Genomic DNA, 15,613 nt, shown 5'->3' with positions numbered 1-15,613 from the left:
TACAGAGCGCGAACCATACAAATATCATGACTTACAAAGCACCGTTTTAAATGATTATATCAATAAAGTAAGAATTTTAAGAATCATTTTATCATAGATTTAAAAAAAATTATTTTAGTTTACTTTCCTATTTTTACTTCCTTTTATGAAGTAAAGGAAGTATTGTGATCGCGAAAAATTTCGGTTTTCAGATTTCAACGGAAATATGTATTTTGACCATCCCTGAATCCATTTTGGCTAGTTTTGACGTAACGTCAGTACGTACGTACGTACGTATGTATGTATGTACGTTTGTATCTCGCATAACTCAATAACGATTAGCCGTAGTATGTTGAAATTTTGGATTTAGGAAGCTGTAACATCTAGTTGTGCACCTCCCCTTTTGAATGCAATCGACTGAACCAAAAGTGTACAAAAAAGCCGAAAATCCAAAAAAAGGTTTGGATTTTGAACTTTTTCTTAACTGCAGTAACAAGCCCTCATTGAGAGCTTTTCAACGATATATCATAAGTGGTACTTATTTTCATTAGTTCTACAGTTATACCAAATAAATATTTAATTAATGATATATTTGGATCTTACAAGGGGAAGGCACATCGGTTCGAATCCGACTTTTTTTCCTTTTTTTAATTTAAATATATTGATTTACTAATAATTTATTAACTTCTGATAGTAAAAAAAAATACAATAAATTCAAAAATAAAAATATCAAAAGTTATTAATGAAATAAAATTTTATTTTATATACTTTCATTTAAAAAAAAATGTGTGTATGTAATTTAATAGGCGTACTGAGAAGTCATTAGATAACTATAGCATTAGACAAAATCATATTCATTCTATCGTTTATATTATATTCATTATTTAATTCGATTCTTTAAATATATTATAGGATGTTATTATTTATTGTTTTGTTTCTTAATGATTCTGTTTTGCAATTTTCCAATGGATTTTAGCATATTTTCAGTGAATTTTTATTACACTTATAAACACCCCAAAAATATTATATATACAAGTCTTGAAATTCTGATGGTCAGTAATTATTTCTATTCGGAGAAATCGACCAGGAAATTGTTGATCATAAAAGATCCACTGATATTCTTGCGGAACGAATGTAGCATAAATTTCCTGGAAATATAATTCATTATTCATAACCTTAAACGCTGTAATTTCAAGTTAAAAAAAATTGGTTGAGCATAATGTTGAGCAATAACTGTCAATCCATACCAGACATTTAACTTTTCTTTCAGATCTTTCGAGTAAGCTAAGTTCGTATTAAATGGAAATTATCTTCTAATTAAATTATACTAGCCGGTCAGGGCTCGCTTCGATTGCCTTCCCCGTCTGGACCAACACTGTGCTGATTATTCTCATGAATAATACTGATAAATAACGATTAAAGCCTGATCAATTTATAAAAACTATCAGTGCATTTTAATTTCTTTAGAACAACAGTATGATCAGCACAAAACTTTGAGCGATCCGAAAAAACGGGTTTCAGAACAGCCAACCTCCATCTTAATGATAGTTATATCTGGTTACTCGTCCATCTTACTGCTAAAAAAATATTTCACACGGTTCTTAGGATTACCTGATAAATAATATGAAGAGGTGAACGTATTTGATTTCTCATTTTTTATCTATTTTTTACGTTTTTTATTTTTTTAATAAAATAATCGGAGGCAGATGCAGCTAGTAGCATCATATAAAACTAAAAAATCTATTCAGGAATTATTACGTATAAGATTGTAGACGAATATATTGTTTATAAATACTATACTCGTTACCATTAATATAGGCGAGTTGCGCGCGCAGCATATCACACACAGGCTGTTAAAACAGTACGCAATGTTTTGCTCACTGTGTAATTTCTTTACAGTTCACAGCGTACACGTACACAGTGTACAGGGAAAGCACGGCACTGTTTTCGCGGTAACTTGTACACGGTTACACGGAGTAGGAGAATTGGGTCATAGTGGGGGCGACAAGGCAAGTTGTTGCTACCGACATTCGGTGAGAAAAACCGCCAAAATTAATGATAATGACTATAATTCTATAGTGCACTAAAGTTTTGAGTACACGAAAGTCAAAACAAACAAAATATTACGTGAATAACTACATAGCACTTACAAGAAAAAAATAAAAGAAATGAAAAAAAATAATAAATTTAAACGTAATAACATACCCTTGGTATTTTTTTCTTATGATAATTATATTCATCATCTTCACTGTTTACGGCAGTTGTAAAATTCAGATTCCTAAAAAATAAGAGAAAAAAGTAACAGATTCAAAATAAATAACACACTAAAATAAAATATCAATTAATGTAGGTAGTATTTATTTTTTTTATTTTTTTATTTTTTTTTGCTTGATGTATTAATTTATTACAGAAGTTTACAGAGAAGCTTGTAACTGGGAATATGAAAATGGTATTTTGAAACGTGTGCAAAATGCCATGCCTGACCGGAACTCGAATTCGAACTTCGTTGGCGGACGGTATACCTCCGCCAAGATCTGATTTTACTAGTTGTATACTCTCAATATAAATAACAGCCTGATGCTAGTTTCCTTATTCAGGAATCATTTTTAAGCGGCTCATACAGCAGAAGTTTTACGCTCCATGGAGTGGTAACGTCCACTAACTTTCATCCATAGATTCTGTCAGGCATAACATTTTTCAGAAGTACAAAATTCATTATCATCTACCAAGTAACTGTTGGCCGTCACCTTGTTGTTGTTACTGTATAAATAAATAAATAATTACAGCCAATTGGCTTTTTTTTTAATTTTATAATTCAAAAATTAAAATATTTGTTCAAATATATATTTCTTATTTATATGAGGTCTTTTAGGCAATTTGTGATGCCGGTTGGTTCCACCGTGTCTCCGATTGAGCGGTGTACCAGTGTTGCAGTGGAGTTCCAAGATAAGCTAAGCTTTCGGGAAGATGAGACAACCTTCATTAAAAATTTGAGAGGGTTTCGTGGCGATGGATTATTGTTCTTGGTGTAATGCTCACTTTCATGATTTTAGAATTATTGTTGTTTTTTTAAGGATTATTGCTTATAACTTGTTTTAATTGGAATGTATTAGTAATATTGTGTTTTTGTTTTTGTATGTTTTCATCTATGTGTTTTTATTATCACTCCATAGCTACCGTTTTTAAAGTTCTACTTATTATTTTTTTTTGTATTTGACTGTATAATTGTTATTATTGTGTTTTGAATATTGTATTTTTAATTTATATGTGGGTTGTTGACTTGTGGCTGTTCTTTTGTGACTTTATGTGATATTGTGCAACATACAAAGGTGAGTGTAACTGTTCTGTTGCACAAACAAAGCAAATAAAAATAAAAAAATAAATAAAAAATAATAAATAAATATATTTTTTAATTATTCATAAAATAAAGCTAAAAATAAATTATAAAACTGCTTTTATAAAATACTAATTATAAACATAAATTAAAAATAATCGATTAGTATAGTTAAAAACAAAATTCTTTTTCTTTAAATCAGTGTTAAAACTAAACTGACCCTTAATTTGTTGCTAATTTTAAAATTATATATTATATTAAAGGAAAATAATTTTAAATTAATCTTAAAATATATTTCTTTAAGTAAATCATTTATATTCATACAGAATTTTAACTTACGAACAAAAAAAGTAAACAATTTTATTCGATTACGATATGTTTCATATTTGTTGTATACAAATAATAATACAGATAATATACAAATTAATCTTTTATAAACAACTAGCAGACCCGGCATGTTGCTTCGCTATTGCTAGATTTGAGTATATATATAGATTAAATGAACACAATTGAAAATTTGATAAAACATAAAAACTGAACATGTTAGTTAGTTGATGTTAGCAGCGACTTCTATAGTATTGTATGCAGTGCCTCTTGGTTTTCCTCTTTTCAGCATTAAACAGCAAGAGGAATGTGAATATGATGAAATCACTGTAGAGATGAATGAATTTAAGGATCGTGACGGTACCAAACGGTACCGGCGGATGCGGCGGGAATCCTGGCCGGTATAATGCCGATCCAGTTACGGGCTACACAAATGAAACGGATCTATGAGGGCATGAACAGGGAAGATGCCACTAATCTCTTGCTGTAAGAAAGGCATGAGAAGTGGAATGCCGCTACAACTGGGGCGTGAACAAAGAAGCTTATTCCTGAGATAGGACCGTGGTTGGGGAGGAAACACGGCGATGTGGGATAATATCACAATTACTCTCCGGTCACGGAGGGATTTGGTGAATACTTACTCAGGTTTAGAAGAAGGGAGCTTCCAAATTGCGTGTACTGCGGTCAAGAGGACACTCCCTGCCACACCTTTTTTTGAATGTGCACGTTGGGAGGATCTAAAAGCAAGATATAACATGCAAGAGATTACCTCGGAAACTAAAACGAAGTATATGCTGAGAGGTAAAGAGGAATGGCTGACAATAGAGAGATTCATGGCTGAGGTTATACGAGCAAAGAGAGTGGATTACACGGGGTAGGAAGAATTACTTTAGAAAAAAAAATGACAGAGACCCGGCTGCTGGGGAGGGACCGGGAACAGCATAGCCGGGCTCGATGTCCCTGGTCATAGAAGTTAGAGGCAGTGACGAGATGAAAATACGGAAAATATCCGGAACCGGTGAGCCGACCTGCCATGCCGGATGTACTGCCGATAGGAGGGGAGGCTTATTAGAGTTGCAAGGACACTCCCCTGGGCTGAGTAATACTTGATCGTTGAGCCAGCCCAGGGAAACAGAACAACAAAAAACACAAAAAAAACTTTCACTTTATAAAAGTCAGAATGTAAATAAATCCAATTCTCAAAACAGCACTACCTATCGGATTATTGTGCACGAATTGAACAGATAGCAACGTGCGTTTAAGGAAAAAAACAACTGTTTGTTGCTGTTCAAAATCAATATAAAAACTAATTTTTAAAAAATAATCTATCGATATTGCCAACTTACCAAGTAAATTATTTCAAACGAATTTAGATAAAATTAATTTTTAATTATATTTAACGACTTATAATAAATTATTTTATTGATATTTTGTAGTTTATTATTTTTTTTTTTTTTTTTATTGTTCATTTTTCTGAAATATTTAATTATTTTGTTTTATAACATCAAACATTTTGCTTCGTTTAATTATCTACTGTAATTAAAATCCGTCAGTTTTTGGCATGTTTTTTTTAATAAACTTCAAAATTCTTAAATTTGTATTTAGTTTGTGTGGACTTGATTCAAAGCAATTTATTCAGAATCTATTTCTCAACACAAGCTTTGTTTAAAACTTTTATGAGTTTATAACCCGTTTTAAGTTATCTTACGCGAAACATAAAATATACTACGACCTCAACATTTTATCTTCAACATCAAAATTTCTCGGATACCGCTAAAACTTCAGTTCAGGGATCTGTTTTTTTTTATTTTTAAGGTCAGATTTCATATAAAACCATAAATTTACCCCTTAATTTGGATCCCAAGAATTACAGTCCGGCTTAATTTTACCGAAGTCGCAGAAATCAGGGCGAAATCTTTCGCCAGCTGATACTCGCTAAAGAAGCCTTTCTAAATCTATGTTTATAGGAATTTTCTTTTTTATTTTAATCAGCAGAACAAGTCCTGGTTACTTCCTTCGTGAGTCGCCCAGTATATTTATACATATGTTACGGTAAATTTGATTACAGCATAATTACCGGTGAATTTGATTAATTACCTCCAATGTTGGAGAAGATAAATATACAGCAATAAACATATATATATAATTTGTATATTTAACATGGTGATTTCTTATTTAGTACAATGGTTGACCTTTACTTTCTGGTTTCTCAATTAATTCAAGCAATAATGCCATATAATAATCTGATGAGAACAATACTAAAAGTTTACTTATAAAGCAATTAATTAGGCATATTGTAGGACCTTTTTTCAGTGGCATAAATTTCAGCTAACTCAAAAAAAAATTGTATTTTATTTATCTTTTTTAAATGAAATGCAATTGTACAAATTGAAGTAATAAAATACGACCAACATTGATTATGTGCTATTAATTAGGGAAGTGATTTAATTTGTATCAAACTCATACGCAAAGTTACAACGTGACTAGCATAAATTAAATACTTAAAAAACAATGTAATATAAAATAGAATGATACAAATTTCAAAGGACACAATTTAACAGAAATAATATTATTAAAGCAGCTTACATATGATCACATATATGATACAAGGTTATAATAGATTTAAACAAATGTATATGTCTAATTAGAACATACGCGCACGTGCACACACACACACACACACACACATTTAATATATATATATATATATATGAAACCGCTTACAATACATGTTTTATATATTTGTTTGGTACATTAGTGTGAGTAAAAAAAAAAAAATAATAAAATGAAAGGTTGAAAGAAAGGACAGAAAAGAGAATAAGATTAAAATAAAATATACAAAAAGATAGTGAGTAAGTGATCGTGCAAGAAAAGAAACTAGATGATAAAGTGCAGGGAAGGATATGGTTACATGACCTTGGAAACCGTAAAGTCACGTGCCGTACAACGCTTGTGGTAGTCACTCACCTGTGTGTGCTAGCATTTTTTTTTTATGGAAAGGACTAGTCTTATTTTATATACTATCTTATTTTAGTACGTATTATGTGAATAGTAAATATACAATTATAATAGCAAACTACAATATATGAGATGACCTTAAAGAATAAAACGTGCTCTATTAACACAGAGCTACATGCTATGTACATAGGTTAAAGTAGGTATTGAATTATTTATACGAGTTACGTAGGAGGACTATACGGATGGCTAGCGTCTACATTAACATAGGACCAGTATAAATATACGACTTTTTTTTATCTTTGATTATGACAATTTTATAGAATCTTTTTTCTGTATATTTTTACTCTATTACAAAGGTTCCCAAACGTTTTTTATCCTTGAGCATTTTCTAAAATACCGTGCAATCTTTAAAAGATGCCTAAACCTACATTTTTTTAAAATCATTCTTTTTAATAGTTTAATTTAAAATCTGTCAGCGTTAGTTTTAGAAATAATAATGATTAAAAAACATAATAAATGAACATTCTTTTGTAAATAAAAATTATAAATTTATGATTTCGCTATTGTGTATTTTATCGAACTCCTTAAGTTTGCTGTAAGGTTCTGTTTATGACGAAGTTCATTGATAATCGTCTAGTATGCCTTCAGCTCTTTGGGGTCGATTTACATTGTCGGTCTTTGCAAGACGTTGTCACGCTCAAATCTCGTGCGAAACGTAGTTCCACACAAACCAATGTTTTAAACTTTAATCAAATCAATGTTGATAAAGTGTCAATTTAAAATGATGAAATTGAAATCATAAATCAAATTCATGAAATTGCTGTTTTTGAAAAGCCCGCCAAAACCTCCTTGACATGGTAGTATATTCCATTGCACGACGGTTCGGCTCGGCTCGGCTCAGGCGGAACGGGACAATTTTTCGTGCGTGCTGTCGGCGTTCATCGATTTATAAGACGTTGTCACGTCAAAAGATTCTAATCATTGAATCGAGATCTATATATTGATTTTATAATATTCATGGTCGAAATAAATGATTCGTAAAAGTATGTTGTCTCTTCGTTTTAAGAATGGAAATCTTTCTCTCTCCAGTAGATTCCAGAAGTTTTTATCTGAAAAACGAGATTTTAGCATATAATGACATTCTAATGAATCAAAATTTCTAACTCCAGTTCTTCAGCCTTTACTTGAACGATCTCTGCAATATATCCGGTTACTGACTCGATGACATAAGTTGCTGAAATCTCTACTCAAGCTGTTCTTTAAATGCTTGAAAATACTGAACAAATAATAAGTTAAATTCACTATCGCCTACCATTTCCTTTGTATCTGGGAAACGCACGAGAGATTCAATCTGTAGATGTGATATCTATAAAACCAGTTTTACTTTAAATGACTTCACAATGCTTATCATTTTAGGAACATGTTTGTCTTTTCCTTGCAGCTTCAAGTTTAAAGAATCTATTTTTCTGTGATGTCTGTAAAAAGCCCAAATCCACCAGCAAGCAAGAGTCAGTTAGTTCATCATAATTTTCAATTTTGGGGCTAAGATATTTTTTTTAATTCAACAGTCAAGCTTAAAAATCATAAAATTCAGCAATGTAGACTCAGTGCTTAGCGTTATCGCTACCTCCCTCGTATCAATTTCCTTTATCTCTCTTTACTTCATCTTGATTTATCCTTCCCTTTCAAACCTCTACTAGGTCTTTACATCAAAGATAAAGTTTTTTAATTATCGTTAGATAGTGGGAGGCCGGCCGGATAGCTTCATTCGAATATACAAATTCATATCACTATCGGAAAAAATCCAACGAGTATTTTGGACTGGATTTCGTTTTATTCACATCGGGTGTATTCGATAATAAAAATTACCGAATACACCCTCCGAATACCGAATTCGTATTCGATACTTTGAAGAATTCGATACTGCCCATTTCTACCCACCACTACTCAAATGGACCGGCTACGTGCATTGCGGAAGGCATAGACAAATTGGTCGATAGATACCGTTGTGCTCGCGGGAATAAATTTGGAACCCTTGGTTCTATAACTTAAGAAACAATAATAATATCCAACTTGAATGAAGTCTACCGTGTTAAAAAAATTAAATATCATAAATAAAGATCAACTGGGTCATTTTTTATTTGAAAATTTGGTAAAGAACAATGATCCTCTTTAACAAAAATTTATTTTCTACGATTTTCACGATTATATATATGAGACAATATAAATAAAAATTATATCACATATTATTTTAAATAACTTTTATTTTAAATACTTCTCTAATCTCAGAAAAATCATTACCTCCTACTCTTCTTCTAGAAGTAAAAGAAAATAGTTTTCATCAATTTTAAGCTTTTTTTTATTATTTTAAAAATTGTATAAGAGTTAAAAATTAATATTATTTTTATCAAGAATATTTTTTGAAACTAGATCACGCAGTTGCAATATTTTTAAAATAAAAAATAATCTTTTCTTATGAAAATTTTCGAAATAATTTTGTTTTAAATTAAGGACATTTTTTATATTTTATTTGTATTATGTAATTGTGACAATTTATTTTTAAAAAATAACAGAGTTTATCAACAAAAAGAATGGAATACGGGGAAATAAAATCAAAATATAGAAAAAATACAACGAAGAGAAAAATTGAAGTACTTGGAAGAATGGATTCGACCGAATGACCAGAAACAAATTTCATTATAGAACAAGAAACAGAAAACAGAACTAACACATAAACAGTCAAGAAACATAAAAAACAAAAATCTATTTCCATCAAGGCAAATATAAGACATTATTGCACAGTAGTGAGATCAGAAATTTGTACGCAACAGAATGCCGTTCTCTGAATCGCATTGGACTTTCTAAAAAAATTAAGAATGTGGAGAAGAGAATACTACGAACAATTTTAGGACCCAAAGTGAATGAAAGGGACATTACAGTTTAAGAACCACCAAAGAACCGTATAAAATAGAAGGAATAGACAAAAAATGCAATGGGAAAATTCCTAACTGCTTTCGACAATTACCCCAAATAGATGAAGGAATTCTAACTAAAACTGTCTAATTATTTCTATAACAAAAATTTTAAAAAATTAATACCAGTGGATGGAGAGAACGATTAAGGACATTGAAGAGATGAACATGGAAGAACCAGCTGTTCTGGACGAGGAAGTTACAGAGAAACAAGTAAAAGATTGAAGATTTTCAGGATAGAAACAGAAGAGGAGGAGTAAGGTATTCAGAGAAAAGAAGCAGCGAGAGAGAGAGAGAGCGAGAGAGAGAGAGAGAGTGAGTGAGTGATTGGGGGATGTAAGATAGGGATGAAGAGTAAAACATAACTGAGGATCGTTATATGTGAACAATAGATGGCTTAACGAAAAAAGACTACTTTTTAAAAGAATTTCAACCGAATAAAAAACCAGTTATAAAAAAATTAATTAGAAGTTTAGATTAAAAAGAAATTTAACAATCTTTCCATTCAAAGATTTACAACTGTTATGATTAAAAACCAATAAATTTAATTTAAAACAATAAATAAATAAATAAAACGGATATCAAAAGCGCTAGTGAAAGATTTGTTTTAGTCAATTTCTCTTTAAACTCGATGTTTTTAAGAAGTTGAAAAATTATAAAAAAACCCCTATTTAATTTGACAGATCTTTAAACGTCGAAATTTTATGAAGAATCAAAAAAGTATAATTTCTATTCTATTTAATTTTTTTACTTCCTTGTAGTACAAGGAAGTATTATAAACGCGAAAAATTTCGGTTTTCAAATTTCAACGGAAATATCCATTTTGACCATCCATGAATCCATTTTGATTAGTTTTGGCGTGACGTCTGTACGTTATGTATGAACGTATCTCGCATAACTCAAAAACGATTAGCCGTAGGATGTTGAAATTTTGGATTTTGGAGTATTGTAATATCTAGTTGTGCACCTTCCCTTTCGATTGCAATCGACTGAACCAATAGTGCCAAAAAAGCCCAAAATTCCAAATAATTTGGATTTTAGAATTTTTTCTTAACTGCACCAACAAGCCCTCATTGAGACCTTTTCAACGATACACCATAAAGTGGTACTTATTTTCATTGGTTTCAGCGGATACGTACATAAACAGACACACATACAGATGGCCTTTAGCAGGGTAGGATACACATACACAAAGATTATTTCTAAATTAGTTATACAAAAGTGATTTTTAATAATGAAAAAAATAAATAACTACATAATTGCTTGATACATCACTGAACACATTATATGTTTAACTTTCATTCCCGCCTAACACTGTTAGTTCCCGATATTCTGACTAGGTGGCATGCGCGAATGTATAATTCCAACAGTCACCATGGAATCGAATATCGGTGCAGAGTGTGCTCAGTGTTGTTTATGGTTTCATGAATCCAAATCGACTGCTATCGTTCGGAGACAGTCCATAACTGTATATTGCAAGCAACCACCTAAAAGACCACTCTGTTATTTTGTGTGGTCAATTGTTTCATTGAAACGGGTTGTGTATCACATAGGACGCCAGGTCAGAGTAAACGCTCAGTTTCTGATGCGGCAATAAAATAAGTGCGGCAGACATTCATTCGCAGTCCAAGTTAATCAACGGAACACGCCAGCTTAGAATTGAATATTCCTAGAGTTCAAGTATGCAATATCTTCTATTGCGTAATCGACTGTCATTTAAACCCTAAAAATTACAACTGATACAAGCTTTAAGTGAAGGTGATAAAGAAAAAATAACTGAATTTTGTGTAAACGGGATAAACAAAACTGAGACTGAAGATAATTATTTTAATAAAATTGTGTTCAATGACTTAGCAACTTTCCATACCAGCGAAAAAGTGAGTCGACATAAAGTTCGGATAAGAGGTGAGCGGAATCCGCATCACAGAATCGTATATGTACGGGACTTGACTAAAGTAAATGTTTTTTATGTTACAGGGCTGTCACAGAATTTACGGTCCTTTTTTTTGCCAAGTCAAGTGTAACTGGATATCGGACCTGGACACGCTTCAACATTAACTAATGCACAGTTACAACAGAATAGTGGTACAGAATTCATTTTCCAGCAAGATGGTGAGGCTCCACATTATCATCGTCAGTTAACGCGTATCTCAATAGCAAAGTGCCCACTTGGATTGGATGTGATGGAACAATTTCCTGGCCATCACGATCACCTGATTTAACATCAATGGACTTCTCCGTTTGGAGTTACAGAGTGTTTGTTCCTCCACTTCCAAGAAATGTTGACGAGCTGCGGCACCGGATAACACAAACAGTTACCACCAAAGATCAAGACTTCCTTTATAGGATTTAGCAGGAAATTGTTTGCAGATGGAATATATGTCGTGCTACAGCCTGTGTAAGAGGCTGCAGAGCCTCGCAATGGATGCATGGTAGCTGGAATGGCACACGACGACTAAGGGAAGATCTTTGTGTAAATTTATATAGGATCTGGAGGGATGGTATGCCTTGAGCTCGTTTTTAAGTGTAATGGGTGCCCAGGTGCTCACCAACCATGTAATTTAAACGAATATCTGTTTCAGTTCCACCTGGCAGCAGATGAGCTGTGCGTCTGCGGGGAGGTCCAGTCAAATGAACACCTAATGTTTGATTGCCCTGCTCTTGAGGGGGCCCGAGACCGAGCTACCCTGGAACTTAGAGTTCAAGAGGGAAATTGGCCACACACAAGCGGCGAGTCAATGTGATTAGAGCCGCATTGTCGGACCGTGCGTAAGTTCCTTCATGCGGTTGCTTTGTTCAACCGACATCAGTAGTTTACTTAAGGGAAAATACACCTACCGTACTGCTGTGGGACCTAACCTAGAGATATATATGGCTGACCACCAACAACTTAAGGCTCCAAGCGCTTTAATACGGTCGACAGGTACTTGCTGGCATTCAGTGACTTAGGCGTGCAAGTGAATTGCTGTCTAGACGAAATAAATTTTAATTTATGGATGTCATATATACATTTTTAGTAGTTAACGGGGTGCGCCTACCCATTTTAGCAAATATATGACAAGTGAGCGGTTGGGACACGGAAGGGAGTGGTGTATGGCACCGCTCTTAGTCCGCTCACGCTGTTAGGTAAGCTCTAGGAGCTATTTAAGGTACTGGTTACTAAAGTGTTCGAGACTCAGTAGCCGATTGTGGCACAGACATTCGTTCTTATGCTTTAGGGCGACCGAATGGGGTGGTGGTGGGAGAAATGCCAAGCAAACCAATATCGTGTTACCAAACTTGGTCAGATTATTTCTATATGTGGAGCATTGATACCATTAAATTTTCAACTTAAAAGATCAAGGGAGTGAGGCTGTAGGGCAAAGTCACCTTCAGCATTTCGAGATGTAGCCTCCTAATTAATGTCATATTTTTTTCGTAGGCACATTTGTTAACAATTAAAAAATAACAATATTTTCAAAAAAAAAGTTTTTGCGAAATGCTGTTGTAGAAGTTTGTTATGTTGTGACGTCAAATATGAGCGGTAGAATTAAATAAATGGATAATAGTTAAAGTCTAGAAAATTAACTCGGTCTGGCTGGGTTTCAAACTCAACGCTGGGAGCGTTAACGCTGGCTTAACGCTGGGAGCGTTAAGCCTGGCGGCTATACCAGTCTGCCGACAGTACAAGCAAAATTTGTTCTATGTAAGTTATGAAATTAGTTAGTTTAATTAGTACCGACAGTCGCCACTAGTACCGCCACACCCACGCGAATTAAATACGGTATGCGTGCTCGCTTTAGTTAGAATCAATAAATTAAATAAATGAAAAATATATTTAAATAAAATGATGAATATTTTAAACTATGTTGTGTGTGTATGTGTATGTAAATTGTATATTAGAAACAACCCACGTTGTAGGTCCTACAACTGGATTGTCAGTTTTTTGTTTTCATTATTAAAGGTTACTTTTGTAAAACTAATTTAGAAATAGACTATAGAATCCCCGTCGCGGCTTCGTCCGCGCTGTATGGTTACTTGCGTTTCGCGTCGCAATAATTTTTTTTTTTATTTTATATTTTTTAGTCAAGTAGCCGGAGGCAGCGGTTGTGTTGGTTGAAACGTTACTTCGTACACCATTGCACCCTTATAAAAATGAAACCAAAAAATTATTTTCAAAATATTTATCTGAAGAGTTTTTGCAAGCCCGAATCGAGTAAATATCTCGTTTAGTATAGCTGGAAATGGAGAAAATTTTCAATATTTGTTCAAAATGTTTTTACATTTCTTCACCCATTTCAAGGTCGAATTTTGAAAATCTAGAAATTGGCTTTTAGATATTCTCATGAAGTTTACACGTGACAATGATCAAGTTTAAATCATCATTTATTGTTGAGAAATTAAATAAAAGCCGGATTTCAAAAAAAAATAATCCAAAAGTAAATTTTAACTTTAATCTCGGAATTTAAAAACATCTAAAAATCAATTTTTAGATATTCACTTGAAGAGTACACTAACCAGAAATCAAGGTGATATCTTCATTTGTTATCGAGAAATTAAAAAAATTGCTCTTTACAAGAAAAATATGTATATGTATATATATATATATATATATATATATATATATATATATATATATAGACCACAAAAGAATTATATTTATATATATATATTTAAAGATAAAAAAAAGGCGTGTATAAGGCGTAGTTCTTAAAAGCCAATCAAAATTAAGAAGGAAAAAAACATCCGTTATAACGGAAACGTAATTATTTATCGAAAATTATTTATCTTTAATAAATATGTTTACAAAAACATGTCAAAATAATTATTATAATCAGGGAGAATTTGAGACGGAGAGAAAGAATGTGTATGTTTGTGTGTGTTTAATTAGAAATAAATATAACCATCAAACCGTAAATAATTCAGTTAACTTATCAATAAATAAAATAATTGGTGTAATGAGAATTAAACTGACAATATGTTGCTAAACTTTCCCGATAATATTTTTATTAACCTTATGAATCTTTTTCATTTACTTTTAAAATAAAATTTCTCTGTCTTCAGTTCTCATAAAGTGTGATTAAATAAAAGATATTTAAAAATAATTGGGCTTTTTTATTTTAAAATAATAACATCACGATAAAAATGATTTTAATTTCCGATTTCGAACAATTTTTAAAATATACAAAAAGAGTTTAAAAGTAATGAAAACTGAATTTTAAAGTTGGGGTTATTTAGTGATTCCTGTTGATGTTTTAATCATTTTTGAAAATTTCTCCTATCTAATATTTCATTCATAAAAAAAATAATAATTTTGCATAAACTCATTTATGAATTGAATTAAAAATGCTTATATAAATGACCATATAGAAATAGAATGGAATTAAATTAAAATCTATTCTTTGAATATCAGATTTTTTTTATCTAATATTACAATACTTTAAAACATTAATACTTTCCTCGCATCATAGCTCTAGAGCTATGCTCCAAGAAAGAAAGTATGATAGTCAAAAAAATGGAATATGGTTTTTTTTTAATTTCTGGACGTTTTCAAAAACGTCCAGAAAAAAAAAGTGAGGGCTATTGTTCGTACGTACGTATGTATGAACGTGTTGTTGGTATGTTTAAAGCGTAATAAAGATAGATTTTTTTTTACTGTTTTTAAAAATTTGTACAGAGACTCGTGTCTCTGTACACGGGCAATCTGTTGGGAAAGATTTTGGGGTCAATGTCTCCAGGCGGTTGGGGGTCAACTTTCTCAAAATTTTGCAAACCTAACCCCACTTTATATTAAGCTCAGTACAGGCGTGTATGTTTATATTATCTTATAACACCATTTTTTTTTAATTGTCCCAAAATTCCTCCTTCCCCAAAAATTGAAAAAACTATCTTTTTATTTATTGCATTTTTTACCGAATTTTTCCCCTAGTCATAGTAGTAAAGCAAGCGATCCTCTAAAAAATATTTGGGGGCAAATTGTGAGTGGAAGAGCCGATCAAAGTTTAAAAATATCGTTTTTTCTACCTTTCAAAACTTTGTTGGGTTTATTTAAACTTAAAGTATTAAA

The 15,613-nt window shown here is 32.0% G+C and overlaps 1 protein-coding gene across 1 annotated transcript in view; it reads right to left on the bottom strand.

The window, feature by feature from the left end:
- The window catches only part of cwo (transcription factor cwo), a 104,582-nt gene that overhangs the window by 59,369 nt on the left and 29,600 nt on the right, over positions 1–15,613 (bottom strand). Inside the window, exon 3 of the mRNA XM_075379452.1 lies at positions 2,185–2,257. Within this exon, the coding sequence (XP_075235567.1) occupies positions 2,185–2,257 (73 nt within the window). The remainder of the gene's footprint in view (positions 1–2,184; positions 2,258–15,613) is intronic.

The sequence above is a fragment of the Lycorma delicatula genome, chromosome 12 (assembly GCF_047948215.1).
Source record: "Lycorma delicatula isolate Av1 chromosome 12, ASM4794821v1, whole genome shotgun sequence".
NCBI classification, from domain to species: domain Eukaryota; kingdom Metazoa; phylum Arthropoda; class Insecta; order Hemiptera; family Fulgoridae; genus Lycorma; species Lycorma delicatula.
This window is presented reverse-complemented; position numbering and strand designations above follow the sequence as displayed.